Source organism: Chinchilla lanigera, unplaced genomic scaffold, assembly GCF_000276665.1.
Source record: "Chinchilla lanigera isolate Chin_1 unplaced genomic scaffold, ChiLan1.0 scaffold00023, whole genome shotgun sequence".
Lineage (NCBI taxonomy): Eukaryota > Metazoa > Chordata > Mammalia > Rodentia > Chinchillidae > Chinchilla > Chinchilla lanigera.
This window is the reverse complement of record NW_004955424.1, coordinates 20,834,583-20,857,127: the sequence shown is the minus strand read 5'-3', so window position 1 is coordinate 20,857,127 and position 22,545 is coordinate 20,834,583. Positions and strand designations below refer to the sequence as shown.

The 22,545-nt window shown below is 35.6% G+C and overlaps 1 protein-coding gene across 12 annotated transcripts in view; it reads right to left on the bottom strand.

Annotated features, from left to right (window-relative positions):
* The window catches only part of Wdpcp (WD repeat containing planar cell polarity effector), a 391,210-nt gene that overhangs the window by 257,674 nt on the left and 110,991 nt on the right, over nucleotides 1-22,545 (bottom strand). For all 12 annotated transcript variants that reach the window (XM_013514679.1, XM_013514684.1, XM_005385718.2 and 9 more), the window contains 3 exons: nucleotides 18,803-19,412; nucleotides 5,303-5,491; nucleotides 2,211-2,334 (listed from right to left, as the gene is read on the bottom strand). In XM_013514679.1, coding sequence (XP_013370133.1) covers nucleotides 2,211-2,334; nucleotides 5,303-5,491; nucleotides 18,803-19,412 — 923 coding nt within the window. The remainder of the gene's footprint in view (nucleotides 1-2,210; nucleotides 2,335-5,302; nucleotides 5,492-18,802; nucleotides 19,413-22,545) is intronic.

Below are 22,545 nucleotides of genomic sequence, written 5' to 3'. Positions count from 1 at the left end.
ACAGGGAATAATGGAATTCTAGAATTTCATAAATACAAAAGCCATTGTCTGTCCTGTTTTTCTTCCCCTAGGTAGGAGACTTTCTTGGCATCAGATCAAACAAATGAATGGTTCCAACTTAAACTATCTCATTTAATTCCTTCTAAGCTTCTTTTTTCATAATGCTATGTTCAGGGTACTATCAAAAGAAAACTAATAAGCACTCATTATAACTAAAATAGAGGCAAAGCATTAAAAAAGGGAGACATGAAAAAGCTGGTATACCCCAAAAGGAAACATTCAATTCCACATGTAACCACGTGGAATATCTAGAGTCTAATAATAATGATACCAGTAACAGTTTCTTTATCAAAGTATATTTAAAAATAATGAAACTGCAGTTGAGGACAACCAGTGAACAAAAAAATTGCATTTTAGAATATAAGCAATCCAGGGCCAGTGAGATGGTTATAAAATACTATGTTTAACCAAGAACCAAACAACCGCATAAGACCTGTGAAGCCACCAAGAGTATTGCTTCCAAAATTTCTGTTTCATTCATGTTCACCTTTTTGGGTTCTTCAGGCAACAAGTTAACTCATTAATTTTCCCCATATACGGGGAAAATAAAATAGCAAAACCCTAAATTTAAATGAATGTGACATCAACCCCAACACTATAGGGGCATCCTCATTCATGAACACAGCTTCACTCAGGGAGAAGAACCTCTTAGAGCATGCTCATATTCAGATTAAAAGGCAAGATTCAATTACAGATAATAACTCTTGCAATATAAAGTATACCTCGGCTTCTAAAAATACTGTTTTCCTAAGGCTTTACTGTTCCATAGAGTTCAAAATGTTATGTTACAAACAGAAAAACTAATTACAGAACATGGACGTTACAGAACAATGTACCTCCTCAAGTTCTGACCAGTCTTAAGGTTCTCCCCTCTTTTTGGGCAGACAAGTACATTTATCAATCAGCCTACTCTTGAATGGGTAACAATTTCTGGTTATTTTACAAGGAAACATGTTAAAATACACAATGAAGGACAGTCTTAAGGAAAAAATAAGAAGCAGGTGATTTAGAAAATCATTTCAAGAGCTGGTACCATCAGTCACCTGTCAATTGATCTAAGCAAGCTATTTATTATCTGTGGTTCAATTTACTCCTCTATCAAATGATAATGCTTCCTTTACAGGGTTTTTCTGAGGGAAAAAAAATGAGAGAATAAATATTAAAGTAGTTAAAAAAGTAGAAGTACTATAACAGACTAATTACTAGCAAATTTAAAACTCTAAAATCACTCCCTTGATATAATTCTTCTTGATACATAGAACTGAAAATTCTATTGCTTTGTTTTATAAAAGAGACCATATATAAAAGTACATTAATATATATATATATAAAACAAAAAGTAATAATTTTTAACAGACACTTTATATATCACTCTTCTTAAGAAATGTAATACTACTAAAACCTTGGAGAATCCCATGTACTTGTCCATCTTATTTCTTTTCATTCATTCCAGGCCATTCTAAATTTTGTGCTAATCACTTCCTTGCTTTTATTTATAATATTATCACACCTATGTGTGTGCCTAAGTCCTTTTATCTATCCAATCATTCATCTCTCTTCCAACAGCCACTCATCCACCCTATTCTGCTCTTGGGTATGTATGTGTGCTATATGTACTTGTCCTTCAACTTCTGTTTTTCTCGTAGCAATTTCATAACTTACTGGTAATATGTAACATAAATGTATTAAATTTTATCAAAGCAGGAAAAGTGAGGTACAATAAAGTTTTCAAATTGCCACATTTATGAGAGGATAATCTTCCTACAATAATTCTAAAAGTTAAACAAACCCACGATTGTCTCAGAGTTTTATAGCACATTCATATATTTAACTTTAAATGAAAACATTACTCCGGTGATAGAAACAAAATTATTTCATATTGACTTTATATAGCTGGTAATTTTTGCTTTCATATTAAAGGGGAAAGTGTCTTTAAAAAATGGTGATGGCATAAAATCCCTAAATAATATTGAAATATTTCCATAAAAGGAAAACAAGAACAAATTAATTAAAGACTAGCAAAAGAAGATTTTTCTTTTAAGATATGTACTATACACAGCAAATAGCCCTACTCTGTAATATGCTCATTAAAGATGGCTCCTGAAATAGGTAATTAGTCTGACATTAATCAGTCCAAAGATCTGATTCACCTGAGCAAGTGGTGGAAGAATCTCCTTGCATATTTGCTGATTTTGTCTCTGTATTCCAAGATAGTTGTATCCAGGAGTGGTCTTGATGGCGCATAGAAGGTTCCAAGGCTTGCCTCAAGCTGTGCTGTGGAATTCAAACATAGCAGCATTGAAACAAGTGAAACTCCTTTAATAATAACAGAATACTCATGTTTGCAGTCAGTCAGGTTTTGCAAACTTGGATGAAATGTGAGCTTGTTGCAGGAAAGATGAAATTAAAGTATGACAGCTAGTACAAAAACAAACCTGTGTATAAACTTTCACTTAAGGCAAAGCTGACAATGACTCTGAGCAACAAAAAGCTGTCAAAACTGAAAAAATCCATAATGAGCCAACTTCTCACCACAAATGGGTAATTAAAACAGTGACTCATCAAAATAACACAGTTTGAATTAGTATTTCCAGTAAAATCAACTCTCACTGTACTCAACATTTACTCTAGCTAAAGGAGAAAACCTTTTTACAAGGTGAAATGAAATCAGCTGTAAAACTCAATAACAATGTCTTCAAAAATAATACAAATAAAAAGAGCCAAGGTAGGACAGACTACCCACGGCAATTTTAAGAGAACACAACTCCCTATATGATGTCCTGCCCTAAAAAACAAGATTCACACATGTGTGAAAACTAATACCATGGGAGAGAAAAGAAGGATTGGAAAATGGGATTTGATAAACAAGGGTACTACGAGATTAGGGGTACAGGCACATTTTGTCTGCTTCACAGTTTTACCAAGACATGCCTGTGGGGCTGTGCTTCCCCATGGAAATATCTAAAGTTGAGTTACTTATTACAAGAGTGAGGCTATTGAGTACTTATGAGAACACTTCAGTTCACAGAGTCATTTTTATGCTACTAGCACAACACTGAATAAACAATTTGTTGTTTAGCAAAACTCTTTAGCTTTTGGCATATTTGGGTTTAGAAGTATTAGACACCTCATCAGAGTAATTGCTATGGACTTGGCTAAGCTGTCAGTAATTTCTTTCTTTTTAAAATCTCAAATCTAGACAGTAAAGTAACATGAACTTTAGAGGTATTTTCTTTCAAAGCAGCAGTCAATTTAGATTAAAATTGAATACAGCAATGCTATTGAAAAACAAGCCAGATTCTCTTGCCATTGCTTGTTTTCTTGACAGCATGTTTCGTAGATCTGAAATGTTCAAACCTACGTGGAACACGCATAACTCCCAGCACAGTTACAGATTCATTAGATAGCTCAGCTTGATGTTTAAGGAGGAAATGAAGATCTCAAAAGATAACCACAACATGGCTACAAATAAAGACCTCACTAGGTTCCACTAATAAAAGGAAAACAAATTACCATGTCAAATTTGTTAGATTCAGATAGAATAAATCTCAGCAGAGACTTCTGAATGTTTTAAAAATATGTTTTGCAGTTACGTGGGCAGAGGGGGGAGATGCACGTATCTACTTAAAATGTACACAGTCTGGTAACTCAGCATCATGTAAGCATTTTGATAGTCTAATATCCCAAAAGTATTTTATTTCTCCACCTCTCCAACACGGTTGCTTGAAAATTTCTTTTACTGATGCAAGAATCTGACAATGGGGCCGGGGATTTAGCTCTGTGGCATAAGCACCTGCCTGGCAAGAGCAAGGTCCTGAGTTTGATTTCCGGTACTAAAAAAAAGCAACAAAAAAAGAATCTGACAATGCCCATTTGTGTATTCCCTAATAATCTTTCTTACACTACAGTACTCATAAAACATAAATGCACTATGATGCTAGTAATTTTTCAATGCCCTGAGTCAATATTTTACCTTTTCCATATTTCTTCTTTTACTGTAAATTTAGATATCTTGTATATATTATGAATATCACATAGGCTTTTTTTAGGGTCTTTTTTTTTAGTATATATTAAATCTTCAGAGTACATCAATACAAAAAAATGATTACCTGAGATAATTCTGTACACAGAAATGTTACAATAATACCAGGTACCCTCAAATCTTTGAATTCTACTTTTTATTTTTATTTATTTACCTAGTAGTCAGTGAGTACCTACTATGTGCAAAGCACTGTTCTGAGCATTTTCTTAATGTGAAAATACTGTAGTCTCCATAGATGCAACTGGAATACTTCCAAATAATCCAGTTACTTACAGAATTCTACCTCAGCAACTTATTTTGGAAATATAATAAGATGGAATAAGAAAATCTATTAAAAATGCACAGAAAATGGAAAGAAAATGCTCTCTAGTAAGGATCTTTTGACCTATATCTTTCTCTTTTACAAATTACCTAGGAACAGTTTCTCATTGGCTATGATTTTCCATCATCAATATCAATATTGTTACCACAAAGACATAAAATGAAGATGCAAATGCCAGAATGTTCTGGTACATTTTACATTATGTAGATGAATGACTGATCAAAGTATCTACTACACAACTGGCAAGCTAGAGTTCTTTTCTCTTTTTAGTGTCTTATCTCTCTTTTGACAATAAACATCTGGGTTCCCCATGGGTAAAATTACTTACTGAGTAAAGGTGGAGAAATCCAATCAGGGAGCAGGGAGAAGAGTGTCAAAAGCACAAGTTAAATGAATGCAAACAGGAAGGATCAGCCTGGACTACAGTTCTGATATATAAAAAAAGTGAATGCTAATGACTATTGTCTGCACAGATGACTTGGGTGTGACAAAAAGTGTTCATGTCTCAGTGAGGGAAGAATAAAGACCTTTGTTTAGGGCCCTTTGTCTACCAGAGCCAAAGAGTATGTGAAATTTCTGATCAAAGTTTGAAATCTAAGCATATTCCACACGAGCTTACAGTGAACTGTACAATGACCGCATTGTAAGTCTGAACATAAGCATATACAGAAAAGCTGCTTGTTATGTTGACAAATTTCTACAGTGAATACTGTACAGGAGTAATTATTTGATAGATGATCCTTTCTGTGTTAATAAAGCATTAACATCTTTCTCTTTCAACCTCCAGTGACATAATTTTAAAACATCCAAGAAAATCAAGCGACTCAAAAAATCTACTTCACATATACATAAAACCAATTTAAGAAACCCATTCTGACCTTCTCTCTCCGGAGTGAGTCTCTGCCTAAGAAGATGGTTCACAATGGCAGTCATGCTGATAAAGCACTGCTGGCCCACAGTGTCCCAGTTCATGCCGCTCAGGATGTTTATTGCTTCACAGATCTCACCGTAGTGAATGTACTGGAAGATGATGTCTACCGGGCCCAGCTGTCCTTGAGTGAGGATACCTGTCAGAGAATATAAAACCAAGTGAATATTTTAAAGTACAAAGTAGAATACAGAATTAACTTTTCCACATAAAAAAACATAGTAATAATTTCTTACACAAGGATTAGAACTGTGGGATTGATCCCTTCCACAACTAATGTTTGCTATAAAATACCTTAGTACAATGGGAGCACATTTTCACCTTTTAAAAAGAAAGAAAATCTTAAAGGACTAAGAGGGTTAAAAAAATTCAGGAGAAGGTATTCTGTTATGGGTTTATTTTACTGTCCATGGAAAGGTTTATCTCATTTGAAATTAAGAATTTCTCTGTGCTAACTGACAATAAACATTAGAGACTTCAAATACATTTCTATTTTTTTTTTGCAGTATTTAAAAATGGTTAGCTGTAATTTTTTTTTCCAGCCATTTACTTTGAGCTGGTTTGAACAAGTCTATAAAAAGAGCCCAATCATGAGTTAAATAAGAACATATATGTGAAATTACTGCCCTAATTATCCAAAGCAATAAAAGTTCACTATTCTCTCTGGTAGAATCAACAAATGTGACTATCCAAAGCTTTCATGAGCCTTAAGTCAGTCACTGTAGCTCTTCACAAATCAGAGTAGCCACTTGGCAGCAGATACTAATATGTCGGCAGAGAAAGTCTCTCTTATCACTTCTATTTAACACTGAACTCAATGTCCTGGGTCAATGATGGTGAACCTTTTAGAGACAAGTACCCAAACTGCAACCCAAAGCCCATTTATTTATCACAAAGTGCCAACAGGGCAATTAAACCTGAATATTGAGGTTTTAGTTTAGAAAAACAAGCCACACATTAACATCTGTCTTAAAAACAACACACATGCCAGAGGTTCACCATCACTGTCCTAAATAATGTAACAAAGGAAGAAAATGAAATTTAAAAATATAGATTAAGTAGAAAGATGTAAAACTGTTTTTAATCTAGTTGTCACATTTTATAAAATATTTTTCAGAAGCAAATAACAAGAGAATAACAATACTTTTTATATTATGTATCATTATCTTCAAAGTACTTACTCAAAATAAGACATAAAACAAAAAGATTCTCACAAGAAAAAAAACACAAATCTTCCTTTCAATGAACTAAGATAAACTATTAGTATAAATTAAAAAATTAACATATATATTGAAATATATATATATTTTAAAATGGAATATGTAATTTGGGGAATATCTAAACTTCTATTTCCTATATATCCCTCTTCTATTTTGCTCTCATATATATACATACAGGGAGAGTAAGACAGAGGGAGCAGTGGGCGAGGGAGATTCTCATGTAAGAGAAACCATGTGATATGTGACCTAGTGTGTCGGACTTATTTCACTTAACATTACGTTCTCAAAATGCATTCATTTATTTTGGAAAGCCTCAAGTTTATCTTTCTTTATGGCAGATAGTACTCCATTGTGTACAAATACTACATTTTCCATATTCATTTATCTGTTAATGGATATGTATGTTGTTTCTAAGATCTAGGTATTATAAACTGTGCCACCATAAACATGGTTATGCATGTATCTCTGTAATATCATGATTTTAAATCTTTGGGAAAATAGCTAGGAGAGGGATAACTGGGTCAAATGGAATTTCCAGTTTCAGTTTTTTGAGGAATCACCACACTGATTTCCACAGTGGCTGTACTAGTTTACATTTCCACCAACAATATTGTAGAATTTCTTTTTCTGAATATCCTCATCAGTATTTGTTATTACATTTTTTGATGATATCCATTCTTTCAGGGGGTAAGATGGTACTCAGTGTAGTTTTAATTTGCATTCCTCTGATAGTCAGAAATAATGAATATTTTTCATGTACTTCTTAGCCATATGTGTTTCTTTTGAGAAATATCTATCCATTTTGGTTGCTTATTTTGCACTGGGTCTTTGATTTTGAGGAGTCTGCTTTGTTTTGAATTCTATATATATTGTAGATCTTAGTCCTCTCTCCAAGGAATAGCTGAAAGTATTTCCCTATTCTGTAGATTCTACCTTCACTACATTGGTTGCTTCTTTTGCTGTGCAGAAGCTTTTTAAATTGATATGATCTCACTTTTTTTTTGTTTGTTTGTTTGTTTGTTTTCTGGTACCGGGAATCAAACTCACAATCTTGTGCTTGCCAGGCAGGTGCTGTGCTGCTGAGCTAAATCCCCAGGCATGATCTCACTTGTTGATTCTCAGTATTGTGTGCCACTGGGGTTCTGTCTGGAAAATCCTTGCCTATATCAAGAATTGTACCTATTTTATTTTCTACAAGATTGTTTCTATATTAACATTTATATTTTTGGCCCATTTTTATTTTAGTTTAATACCTCATGAGATACATGAGTGTAGACTCCTGAAAATTGGGAGAGCCAATTTTCCCACCACTATTTATTAAAAAGGATATCTTTGCTTCAGTGTGTTTTTGTCTAAGATCAAATACCCTTCTGTATGCTTGGGCTGCTTCTGCTTCTTCTATTTCGTTCCACTGATCTACATGCATGCTTTTGTGCCAGTACCATGCTGTTTTAATGACTGTAGCTTTGTAATATAACTTCAAGTCTAGGATTATGATACTGCCTGCTTTGCATTTGTTACTCAGGACTGCATTAGCTATTCTCAATCTATTCAGATTCCATAAAAACTTCAGGACTGTTTTCTCCAGCTCTTTCAGAAATGACACTGGTATTTTGATTGGGATTGCTTTAAATCTGTACAGTATATCTGTTTTAGAAGTATAGACATTTGGATTATGTTGGTTTTGTCTATGCAGGAACATATTTTTCCATTTTCTCATGTCATCAATTTCCTTTTTAAGTCAGATGTAATTTTAACTGTAGATGTCTTTCACTTCCTCAGGTTGATACCTAAGGACTTCATGTCTTTTTTTTTTAATGCTATTGTGAATAGTATTGTTTTCCTAATTGCTTTTTCAGTGATTTCTTTAGGAATGCTCTCTCCATTCGATCTTACTATATCACTACATTTGTTTATCAATTCTAGGAGTCTTCTGAAATTAGTTTTTTGGATTTTGTAAGTAAAGGTTCATGTCACCTGCAAACAATGAGAATTTGACTTCACTTCCCATGATATATAAACCTTTCATTTCTTTCTCTTGTCTGATGGCTCTGGCTAACGTTTCAAGGATTATATTGAACAGGATTGGTGATAATGGATATCCTTGTTTAGTTCCTGATCTTAGAGGGAAGGCTTTCTTTCACCTTTTCCCCATTTAATGTGATGTTGGCAGCAGGTGGGTCAAAAGTGGCTTTATCATTTTGAGATAAAGACCCGCTATACCTACTTCTTTGGGCTGTTATCATGAATAAATGCTGACTTTTGTCAAAAGCTCTTTTTGAATCTATTGAGATGATCATGTGGGCTTTGTCCTTGTTTCTATTTATGTGATGAATTACATTTATGGATTTGTGTGTGTTGAACCCTGCTTGCATGCCTGGGATGAAGCTTTCTTGGTCATGGCGTGTGATCTTTTTGATGATTTCTCCCATTCTGTTTGCCAACATCTTGTCAAGGATCCTTGCATCTAGGTTTATTAGAGAATTTGGCCTAAAATTCTTTTTTATGACTGAATCCTTGTCTGGTTTGAGGATCCAGATACTGTTAGCATCCAAGAATGATTCAGAAATATTCTTTTCCTCTCAATTTCTTAAAGCAGTTTGAGGAGTATTGGTGTTAGATCTTCCTTCAAGTCCTGTAGAATTTAGCTGTGAATCCATCAGGTCTTCAGCTTTTCTTAGCTGGTAGGTTTTTTTTTTTTTTATTATTACTGCTTCAATTTCATTGCCTATGATTGGATTGGCCAATATTTTAAAGTCTTCTTGGTTCAGTTTTGGCAACTCATGTGTATGTAGGAATCTCTTCATTTCTTCTGAGTTCCTCAGTTGATTAGCATATACGTTTGTGAGGCAGTTGCCAATACTTTCCTGGATTTCAGCAGTGTCCATTGAGCTTTCACCTTTTTCATTTCTAATAACATTAACTTGTGTCTTTTCCTTCCTTTTTTGAGTAAGATTGGCTAAGGGTTTGTCTAATTTATTTATTCTCTCAAAGAACAAGCTCTTTGATTCTTTGCATTGTCTTGCTAGTCTCCATTTCATTAGTTTGTGTTCTGATCTTTGTAATTTCCTTCCTTGTACAAGTTCTGGGGTTGAAATGTTCCTGTTTCTCTAAAACCTTGGGATGCATAATTAAGTTATTTGGGGGGCTTGTTCTACTTTTCTAATGTGAGCACTCATTGCTCTAAAGGAGGACCACTTGTATTGTGTCTCATAAGTTCTGATATGTGGTACTGGCACTATCATTTAATCCTAGGAACTGCTTTATTTCTTCCTTAATTTCCTCTGTGACCTACTGATTATTCAAGAGTGTGCTGCTTAATTTCCATATGTTTGGATAGTTTCTGTGGTTTCTTTTGCTATTTCGAGTTTCATTACAATGTGATCTGATATTATGCATGTTATAATTTTAAATTCATTTGCATTTGCTTAGGCATGCTTTATTCATTGGTTTGTGAACTATTATGGAGAAAGTAGCATGTGTAGCTGAAAAGAATGTGTCTTCTGTTGTTTGGTGGAACAGTCTATATACCAATTGTCCATTTGTCTAAAAGTCTGGTTCAATTTTGACATTTCTTTGTTGATTTTTTAAATTCAGTTGATTTATTTGTGATGTGGGTATTAAAATTCCTCATTATAATCACATTGATGCTTATCTGATCTTTTATGTCCAGTAGAGTCTGTTTTATGAAGTTGGGTGCACTGTGGTTTGGTGCATACATGTTCATAATTGTTATCTCTTCCCGTTTAACACAGTGGACCCTCAGTTCATGAACTTAATTCTGCCCATGTTTCTGGTCACAAACCAAGTTGGATGAGAACCAAATCAAATTTCTCTATAAGGTCAACAATGAACCTAACCACTGAATTTGATTTAATGTCCTTCTTTGCCTCTTTTGATCAGTTTTGGCTTGAAATCCACTTTGTCTGAAAGTAGGGTAGCTATTGCTCCTTTTTCTCAGTTCCTGTCATGTAAAATATTCTTCTCAATCCTTTGATTTTGCATCTATGAATTTCTTTTTGTGTTGAATGTGTTTCTTGTACACAGTATACTGTTGGATTTTGTTTTTTGATCCATTCTGCTAACTTGTGTCTTGACTGGTGAGTTGAGTCCATTTACAATGATAGTTATAAATGATAGGTACTGACTTATTTCTGTGATTGTATTAATTTCTTCTTCCTGTACTTTTCCCCCCCTTTCACTTAATGTCTAGCCCTAATTGATGTATTCATCTAATTGGACCTTTTGGTATTGCTATCTTCATTGTCTCCTTCTAGGATATCCTTGAGAATTTTTTGGAGTGTTGGTTGAGTAGTCATGAATTTCTTTAGGTTTTCTTTATTACGGAAATATCTCACTTCTCCATCAATTTGAAAGATAATTTTGCAGGATATAACAGTCTGGGTTAGAAACTGTTTTAAGAGCTTGAAACATTTCATTCCATGTTCTCCTTACCTTTAAGGTTTGTATTGAGAAATCTGTGGTAAATCTAATAGATTTTCCTATTGGTGATTTGTTGTTTTTCTCTATCAGCCTTTAGAATTCTGTTCTTGTGTTACATTTCTATTTTAATTATTATGCATGGAGGTTTTTTTTTTTAATAATGATTATTCAGGGTTCTATACCCTTTACTTATCTTCAGATTGATTTCTTTTTCTACATCTGTACATTTTTCTGCTATTGCTTGTATAAACAAGTTTTATGCTCTTTGTGCTATCTTCTGATTTTTGCTAATTCCCATTACTCAATTAGTCTTCTTTGAGTCATCTAGAAGCTCTTGCTATTTTTCATGCTGCCTTGTTGATTTTAAGGTATCTTTCATTAACTAATCACTCACCACAGCTCTAGCTCCACTAGCTGTTTATGTACGTTGGTTTAATGATAGTTTATTTCATTATGGTTATTATGTAATTAAAATACATTTAAAATATCCAATCATCTTATAGAACTATTATATGTGTATTGGTAGCCTTTCAGACTGTCTGTTGTGTAATTTATCATTTCCTCCCCCTCAATGGCCACATAGCAATCTTGGGAGAGTTGGGATTTTGTACAGGCATTGTGTTACCTTTTGTTTTCATGTTTCTGATATTATTTTTTTGTTATTATGCTGAGGTTTCCAAATTCTTTGGCCCAGTGTCCTGTTCCTCAGGAGTGAGTCATTTATGTTGTTTATGACAGCCCATCCCCAGCAATCCAAGTACTGGCACATAGAAAAAAACAACTGCTGGCCACTACTGTGTTACTCTGTCTATGGTAGTAAATTCAGCGACAATGATGGCATCCAATGTCAAATGGATATTGAGAAATCCTAGGAACCACTCATAAACAGCCCTTACCCAAACAAAGAGGACTCTGATTTTAGGGAAGATAATCAGGCTTCCCTTACACTGATCTATAGTAATTCAGAAGACTGATTTCTGCTGGATGCTGGCAGCAGTGCCAGAGCACAAACACTATCACTAGACTATATGATTTCTTCTTCAGAATGCCCCCTCGGGAAATTATTCCTACTAAATCTGACTTCCCACAAAAGAGTACAGGCCCTACGATCTTCCTGGTTTGAACACAGGCCTCTGAGGGGAATCTCAGGATACCCCTATTTAGCTCTCATGCTCACCAAGCCTGTCTCTCAAGGCTGTCTCTCAGCCAGTATCTGGTGTAGTAACCCTTCAGTTCTGAAGTGAAACTCTCCTCCTGAGCACTGGCCTCTTCAGTCTGTTGTTTGTCAAGTCTGTTGCTGTGTGCTGTGGAGAATCCAGGCAGTGGAGGTACAGTGTACGTTTCCTAGGACCTCCTGGCACCAGCACAGTGCCTAACAAGTGAGGCACTAAGTGCAGGACAAGTGGTTCTGAGGTCCCCTGGCACTGGTGCAGGGCCAAGTGGGTGGCAGCAGTGACTGGAGAAGGCACAGGGTTCCCAGGTCCTCCTGGGTCTGGCATAGGGCTCTGTTCGGAAGTGACATCAACTGGGCCAGGGCACACACTTTTCAGGTCTTTCTGGGTCCAGCACAGGGCTTCGGCAGGTGGCCTCAGGGCCTAGGGACGGGGGTGCATGCTTCCCATGTCCTCCTGACACCAGCACAGGGCCTGGCGGACAGTGATGTCAACTGGGGGCCTGTAATGATTATTTATGTAGAATAATTCACTGGGATAAAGGATATTTTTCCAACCATTTGTGCTGGAACTGAATATTCATAATAAAGAATGTCAAACTATACCTAATATCATATGCAAAATATTAATTTGAAATATAGCACAGACATAAATACAAGCGCTAAAACCATAAAACTTCTAAAATAAAACAGAAGAAATCTTAGTGACCCTGGGTGTTTTCTTAGGACATAAAATGCACAAACCATAAAATAAATTTATGAATTAGATTTCATTGAAATGAAAAACTAAAAAAAAAAAAAAATTAAAAACTTCTGAACTTAGCCATGTGTGGGGGTGCACTCTATATTTTTAGCACTATGAGGGTAAGGAAGAAAGATCACAAGTTTATGCCCAGCCTGAGCAACTTAGTGACTTAGCAAGACACTGTTTCAAAATGAAAACATAAAAAAGGGCTGGATGTAACTCAGTGAGGAGGCCCTCAGTCAATCCTCAGTACCACAAAACAACAAAACACAACTTCTGTTAAGAAAATGAAAAGGTAAGCTCTAGGCTGGAAGAAAACATTCACTATATAAGTATACATTATATTCAGAACAATTATTTTAAAGAATCTTTATAATTCTATAGTAAGTAAACACTTCAATTAAATTTGGACAAAAGATTTGAACATACAACTTCATCAGTAAAAACATACAGCAATAAACATAAGAAAAGATGTTCGGCTCTAACAGTCATCAGAGAAATGACACACTCGCTTTAATGGCTAAAATGGAAAGGACCATTAATGTCAAGTGTTAGGATGTGGAACAACAGGTATTCCCATAAATTGCCAATGGACATGTTTTTAAATGGCACAATCACTTTAGAAAATAGCTTATGTTTTTCTAAAGGAGCGTATGTCCCAGACATTATCTATTTGTAGGTTTTTCCCAAGAGAAATGAAAACGTGTGTCCAGACAAAGACTTTTACGTAATAGTATGTAACATTTTTAGTCCTTTAACTGAAGCTTGGAAACAACTCACGCATCCATCGAAATATGAAAGGATAAAATTATTGTGACATAGAATGCTGCTCATATTATGAAGGAAAAGTTTACAGATACATACACTAATATGGTAGATTCTCACAGATTAATGCAGAGTGAAAACACTAACGTACAAAAGAATGTTCATCATATGATCCTATTCCTGTGAAATTCTATAAAAAAAAAAGTCTAATTTATAAAGACAGAAAACAGATCAGTGATCATCCGCTTTGAGGGAGGTCAGGATTAACAACAAAGATCCTTGGGAAAATGTTTTGGAATGAGGGAAATGTTTTATATCTTGATTGTGGTGGTAATGATGGCAGTACATACATTTAAACTTACTGAACTGTACATTTAAAGTGGATACATTTATGTAAGTTATACCTCAATAGATTTGATTTTAAAATCCATTATCATTCGGTATGAAGAAGTAGAATGCTATCTGGAACAAATAAAGTTCATTTTACATAGGAGATCCTAATTTCAAGGTGACTAGGAATCTAATAAAATAAATGACATTTCTTCCTAACAATCAACTACCATCAGTCACCACTTATGTGAAGTATAATACTGAAATAATTCACTGGAAGGAACTTTTGAAGAGAACATGTATATTACAAAGTTCCTTGGACAAAGGTCATACTTCTCTCTTTTTACAGAGAGAAAAAGAGACAGACACATTCATATACACATCACCTGCAATTTTCAAAATTATATGAGAAGGATATTAATTCTGTTGTTTAACATTATTGCTTCATTATTTAATCTTTTCCTAACTTTGCGGGCTCTGTGAGAACACCACAGCGTCACTCCAGGCAAACAGTGCGCTCTTACCACCATCATGGAAAGAGTGAGGGGGAAAGCGAGCATATGCGTGGCCAGGAAGCTATACTCGCACAGCATAGCTAGGAGGAAGAAGCCCACGATACAGACACGGGTTGATGCACCACTAAGGTATTTCGAGCTAGAGAATCCATGACTAAACCTTAGAATGATCACTCTGACGCGGTTCGGGTGTTAATGAGGCAGGGGAAGAGGACTAGAAGGCTGAAGAGTGCAGATAAAGGCTTCTACTTGATTATGATGAAATAGAGGTGGTCTACACAAATAAGGTATTAACAGTGAGGCTGAACCGAGTGAGAGGTTTTACGGCAGTATGTAGGATACAGAATTAATGTGATCTGGTTGCTAACATTAGGGGTTAGGGAGTATTCTGGGATGAGTTTTGATTTAGAGGTGTCATCTGAAGTAACACCCACCAAAATGGAACCTATGAGAGGAAGTGTTTGGGGAAAGTAACAATGATTTTGTTAAAAGTAGGTTTGAGGAGAGTGACAATGACTTCGTGACACAATGACTCTCAGCAATATCCAGCAAGCCAAGTAAATGTATGGATATGAAGTTAGGAATGATCTGGGCTGAAGTCAGAGATAAAAGGTTATCTTACTCCAGTTTCCTCTACTACAATGGAATGAGTAAATTAAAAATAATTGAAGATTATTCTTCTCATGGTTCTGGAGCCTAGGCAAACCAAAATTAAGGGGAAGCATCTGGGGAGGGTGTTCTTGCTGTATCATAACATGGCAGAAATACAAGTGAATATGTACAAGACAGATAGGAAGTATAGGAAAAAACTTCTAGCAAAAACACTCTCACAGTAATGGCATTCATCCATCCATGAGGATACAGCCCTCATGGCCTACCATCTCTTAAAGGTCCCACCTTTTCCTACTGTTAGAATGGCAATTAAATCTCACCATGAATCTTGCAGAAGAAATTCAAACCGTAGCATATAGCTGAGTTAAAAATAAACTCTCAACCTGTAAAAGAGACAAGAACTAAAAACAGAAACCCCGTTCAGAACAGAAACCCTAGAAAGCCCTAACATTTTTATGAGTAGGCAAAAGAAGACTGTAAAACAGTGATGAGATTTTCCATTGAGGGTCATAGAAGGCAAAACCAGTAAGAGTTCCGTGACAGAGGAAATTGTCAGAACCATGAAACACTGAAATGTCATCAAGTGCAAGACAAAGGTATTTATCACATAGGAAGTCAGGGGTGACCTTTCCAAGATACCACGTTAGACACAAACCAGAATGCAGTACTCTGGGGAGTAAAAGAGAAGTGAAGAGGCAGAGAAAGTCAGTGTCACTAGTATGTCAATGACTTTGGCTATGAAAGGAAAGTGAACATTTGGGTCAATAACAAAGGGGAAACACAATGAAGAGTTGGTTGTAAGGTGTGGCTTGGGCCTGTTCAGCTGCTAGTGTAGCAAGATTCTTGGGGGATGAGTAAGATGACAAAATAAAGGTGTCAAAGGGAATGTTGCGGGATACACAGCAGATGCAGTGGTGGAACCAGTCACAGACAAGAAATAGGGCTCCTTTTTCTGTAACTTCTGAGAGAAAGATTCATGATAAAGGTTAAGTGGTTGGGTGCATGGTAAGGCACTGATAAGCTTAACGGAGAGCCAGTTAAGAAGTAAGATGCTCTGTTGAGAAAAGAGGAAGCTGATCCTGTGAGTTTAAAGAGAGCAATGAAGGTTCAAAAAGGTTCTGAAGAGAATGGAAGAGCTCTAATATCTCAATGGCACAATTAGGGCCTCTTCCTTTTTAATTAACCTCACTCTACGTATCTAGAAATAGAAGATAATGGCTGTCATATAAAGAATTCTGAATACTGTACATACTGCTTTATATAAAGCAGTATTTCTTGGCTTCCTAGTAGGAGCTTGACACGTCTAGTGCTTCCTGAGGAAGACATGTATTTGGAATCTTCTAAAAGTAATACTCAACATTTGTTTGTGTGATCACCGTAAGGACCAAGAATGGAAACTACCCATGGAACAGTTTCCCTTCAGTGTTACTCTAACTGACCTAACCTAAGAGTCAAACTCCAAAAATCTTAGCATGTTGGCATCAGCCACTGCCACGTTTACATATGACCGCATTCTATTTTAAACTATGATCTATGATCTATCTTTACAATTTTAAATTGTAAGCTACACCTTTCATGTCAAATTTTCCAAAGGCTTGCATAACAAGCATCTGAAAAAAAAAAAATCTCATAAATGCTCCCTAGTGGAGAAACTGCACATGCAACTACCTGTTTACATATGCAGTAACTTGAATTATACATGAAAATTCCACATGGATGCCCAGAATCAGCACTGTGTTAATTCAAGAAGTATATTAATTTTTGGATGTATTTAGTAGCAAATCATAAGAAAAATCTGTTCTTTCAACTGAGTTTTCTTTTTTAAAAATTTTGCTAGCTGGAGTCTACTATTTGAAGGAATCTACTCTTCCCAGGAAAAATAATTTGATACAAATATTACTTTTATAATTCATTAAAAATGAGAAACAAAGCTTAAAAATTCTTAGAAATCAATCCCATATTTAAGTCTTTTAAAGAGTCTGTATACAATTTCCCTATCCTATAAAACTTAAGAGTCATATTGAAAATAAAATTTAAATGATAAATGTCAGTTGCAGAAGTTATCACCTTTTCATTTGAATGCTTGACTTCTATTGGATAATTCTCTTCCAAGAGACCTTCTTGGGAAAAAGAGGTGACAGCCAACTCATTGCCTAATTGATTTAGGAACAGTGCCCAGGGAGACAGTCCAATTAAGTTTACAAGCTGGCAATTAGCAGGAAGCCCTCTAAATCCCTACACTGAGAGCCTGTTTACTTTAGTAAGAAGGCAAATGTGCTAGAGATAGGAAGAGAAAGCTGTGCTTTTTGCAAAGCTGTTGTGAGTAGGCCCACAAGGGAGGGCTGAAGAAAAGCTAGGTGTATGTGGGCAGACAGCCTTCTGTTTGACAGGTAACTGAGTCATTTAAAGGGTGAGAGGGACAGAGAGAGAGGGACAGAGAGAGAGAGAGAAAGAAAGAGTGTATGTGTGTGTTTTAACAGACATGCAAAACATCAAACACCCACTTTAATTAGTGTTGTGTATGGAGACATACAACTGTTAAACATGTAGTTGGGCAAAGTATAACTGGATTATCTCGTAATAAATAAGACTCCAAACATTTTTTCTTGCACAATTATTAACATTATGAATAGATTTAGCTGCGTTTTTCTTATGTAGAAGGAATATAAGCCTTACATTAAGTGTACTATATATCTTCTAGGTTAATCAAGTCATTTTCACTGGGTTTCTTTCATGTGTTCAACTTCAGGGACAAGTACACTCATATAAAAACAGAGTAAACTGAAAGCTATTTAATGAACACTACAATGCCTTTAAAAACTGTAAGAGCAAATTTATAAAAGGTTTTGAAATGTATTTACTTTTCTGTTTAAATTGCCATAATGTGTATTAATTAAAATTTACTTTTTAAAACCTAAGTTAGGTTCTCTTGAGATAGTAAATTATACAAAACTATCTAGGATTGTTATTGCTACTTTAGGACATACATGATGATGTAATGCTGCAAAAATTGAATGAATCATTATAATAAAATTTCATTCTGAAGTTTCTTGGTTGAAATGAGCTACATTAACATATAATTTTGTAGATACTGAAAATCCTTTTCAATATTTTTATCCAAAAGGGAAATATAAAACAAAAAGTTAACACAAATAGCTTTAGCAAATTTTAACTATGTATCTGCCCTCCTTTCTTTTAAAAAACACTTGCTTCATGCAGTTCCACACAGGGAAGCAACAGATAACCTATAACAGATACAGATATTCTATAACAGATACAGATAATCTGTAACAATTTTTTACAAAAGTATTATACTCCTATAGCACAATGTTTTTCAATGGATATAGGAGAAACTTTAAAAATATTCACCTATTTCTTAAAAGATGTTTCAGTACGACAGTTTATTTTAGAAAGTATCAAATGTGAAAGTTTATCCTTTTCAAATATCATGGTGAACAATTAGCATAACTTCTAAATTTTTCAGAATCTAATTAATACTCCTTTGACATTCAAAAATCATCCACAAAGTCTTTCTAAGCACACTATATGAATGACAAATAGAAAAACTAACATCCCAAGAGCAATTTTATTACCTTAGTTATGTCAATATCACCAGCACTATACTAACTCACCAACCTCCTTGACTTACCAAGTTTAAACAAAAGCACACCTAAAGGTCCTCTGTCAAACCTGAGGAAGAGGCGATCATAGATGTCCTTACTTTCAGGCTTCTGAGACATAACTGGAGGAGCTACCCATTGCATTTGAACAAGACTGCTGGAAACATCAAAGAATTTACTGAATGGCAGCGTCTCCTTGGGTAAGCGGTTTTCAGCCAAGAGCTGGATATTAATAGGGGACAGAGCCATATCAAAAATTTGCAGTTCCCCTTGGTTGCTGCCAACTAGCAGAATAGCATCACTTGGGTGGCAGCTTATTAATGAAGGCAAAACTTCAGCCTGGGCCAAGAGAGTAACTCTACGGTGAGCTTCATAAAGAACTACTGAAGAATCCTCACAGCCAAGAATCAGTTTGTCTTCAGCAACATTTCTGCAGCAGCTGATGGCTTTTGATCTTAGTGGTATTCTGGTGACTGATACACAATGGATTTTGTTCCGAACACATTCATAGATGCAACTGTCAGCCATGGGCTCTTTGTCTACACTGATGGAGTGTTCCACTGTGAGCACCCGATAAGGCTGTTTGGCACTGAAGCAAACATCCAGTGGATCCCATTCTGTGCGAATAGAACTCAGAACCTATAAGAAATGTATCATCAAATTAAAACAACACAGAGATTCCACCTCACCCCAGAAAGAATGGCTATCATCAAGAAATCAACCAATAACGAATGCTGGAGAGGATGAGGGGGAAAAGGAACCCTTCTCCACTGTTGGTGGGAGTGTAGACTGGTACAACCACTGTGGAAATCAGTGTGGAAATTCCTCAAAAAACTAGGATTAAAGGTCCTATCCCACCCAGCTATTCCTCTTCTGGATATTTTTCAAGAAGAATTAAAAACATCATACCACAGCGATATATGTGCACCCATGTTTATAGCAGCACAATTTGTCATAGCTAAATCTTGCAAACAACCCAAATGCTCATCAACTGAGGAATGGATAAAAACAAAAAGTGGTATCTTTATATAATGGAGTACTTTCAGCTATAAAAAAGGACGAACTTGAGGTTTTCATAGGTAAATGTATGCAACTAAAGACCATACTTATAAGTAAAATAAATCAGACTTGCATGTCTAAGCATCATATTGTCTCCCTACTGTAAGCAAGTAAAAGAATAAACAAGATCCAAAATATACAACAGATATTGTGAAAGAGAAAGAAACTGCTCAAAAGTAAAGAATATCTGGGGTGGGTAAAGGAGAAAAGAAGGAAGGGAAAAAAATATATATATATATATACACACACAAGATAGCTAAGACAATTATACTACTAATTTCTATTAGTTCATTGAAAAGAATGGTTTATGCTTATATTCTTTCATCAATTTTGCATGCCTATATCTTATAATCTGAGCACTACTCTGAAGATAACAATATGCAATATTATAACCATTTCTAATTTTCTATTATCTTGTTTTGAAATTCTGTATCATTGTTTTCATTGTTTTTCTCTCTTTAAAAAAAAAATGTATCAAGACAGACTGATTTTTCCTCAGCTGTCACACACAGGACTATATATTAATTCAGGAACTCACTAAAGACTATCAATCATCCACTTAAATATAAGCAACATATAAATCTATGACAGTACCTATAGCACATATATATCTCATTTAGAAACCAGAGACAAATATATAAAGCATAGCTACAGGAACTATATCATAAGATTTTAACTATAACACTTGGCTTTGGAAAATCTGTGTATCATTTAAAATTAAGGGGCTGGGGATTTAGCTCAGTGGCACAGCGCCTGCCTGGAAAACACAAGGTTGTGAGTTCGATTCCTGGTACTGGAAGAAAAACAAAACCAAATAAATAAAATTAAATATGCCCTACAATATATGAAAATCAATGAGTTGGGTTGTTGGTAAAATATGGCTAGCAGAGTATGTTCAAAAGCTAGAAGTAAGGAAGGATAAAGCAAGAATTTTAAAGTATAATCTCTTTGCCACTCACCACTCTTCCCAATTCTGAAATTATTAATAAATTACCTCTCAGAAATGTATTTCTAGTTAGTAGGGCTGGAGAAGCAAAGGTCTGTGCCAGAGTAAATAGTATTACACCATATTCCCTTCTTAGTATGTGACAACCTACTACAGTAATACAGAGTATTATCACTGAAGGGAAAGTACACAAAGTAAACTTGCCATGCTATTTTAACAATTTCTTGTGAGTTAAATGAGTTCAAAATTAAAAGTCATTGTTATGGTTGAAACATTGTGTCAACTTGGCGAGTCTAGAGGTTTGCCTAAGTGACTCAGCAGTTCTCCATCTAGGGGTTCATTGTGTCAATTTGAGAAGTTTAGAAGGTTAACTATGTGATTGAACAGGAAGCCAGGGTGCTTACTTTGTATTCATCCTGAGCCTGTGCAAGAGGAGGGCAGGGAGATTATGTGAGTGCTACACACCCCCTGGGTGGGGGCAGCCTGCTTACAATATAAGGGAGGGAATGAGACTTGCTTTCTCTGCCATCCCTCCCTTTTGCGCTTGTTGCTTTGCTGTCTTCTGCCACCCTGAACATTTGCCCTCTGCCATGTGCCACTCTGCCTTGGAGCCAGCCAAGTATGGACTGAAACCTGCACAAACTCTAAGCAAAATAAACCTTTCCTTCCTTCATTTTGGGCATCAAGTATTTTGTCTCAGCAAGGAGACAAAAGTAACCAAGACATTCATCTAAAACAAAGCATATGTAGATGAACATATAGCCACATTACAGAATGCTGCACTTGAAGGAGAATGGGAGTTGGTGTCTTTTAAATTCATTCACATATCACCACCAACTTAATTTTTAAAACTAAGTACTTTTGTTTTTGCTTTCATTCTCCTGTTCAAATCTTTCACAGGCAACCCACTGACTAATGAATCAAACTTTTATTCACTTGCTTGATATCCGAAATACTGTAGGGCCCACATTCAACTCCTTCTTTCCCTCATACTTCTTTTCTGCTCTTATTTTCCTTTTTCCCCCTAGAAAGTATCTGGGTATGAGCACTGTGCCAGGTACTGCTTCTAGGATTACAGAAGTGAGTATATCTTCTCCTCAGAGGAGCATACATTTGCAGGTGAGAAAAAGTAGTGTCTTGTCCTAACTCGTTCAACGGTTCATGGCTGACACAGCTATAAGAGATACAGTACCAAGAGAGAAGCATAACTAAATTATGTGACCAGTTTTATGTGACATGAGAGGCTTTACTTAGGAAGACCCAGTGGCCTAAGGAAAACTATACATATGCTTAGGTTTGATAAAAATGAATCGTTGTGTAGAAGTAAGATGGAACAAAAAGGGGGTATGACCTAGGGGTAATAAACTAGAAGAATCTTAGCAAGGCCTGTTGTTCTGATTGTGTGTATGCGTGTGTGTGTGTCTGTCTGTGTGTGTGTCTTCACTCCAGGGAGAGGACAGATACCTGTCATAGAAGGGTCCTGTGGTCTACTCTCAGGGCAGACAGATTAGAGAATTACTATTATGGTCTTGGGGAAAAGATGGGAGGTCATCAGAGAAAGCAAAAGCAAAGGCCAGAGAGATCTTTCTACGTCTACTGTTTTCTCAAGTGTGCCAAGTGTCACATTTGGGGGTAGCATTTCCTGTACTCAATCACACTCTAATATTCACAGAAGGCAATGATTAAAAAGCAAACGTATACAGAATATAGAATATATCAAACATATATACAATATATAGTATATAGTATATATATTATATACTATAA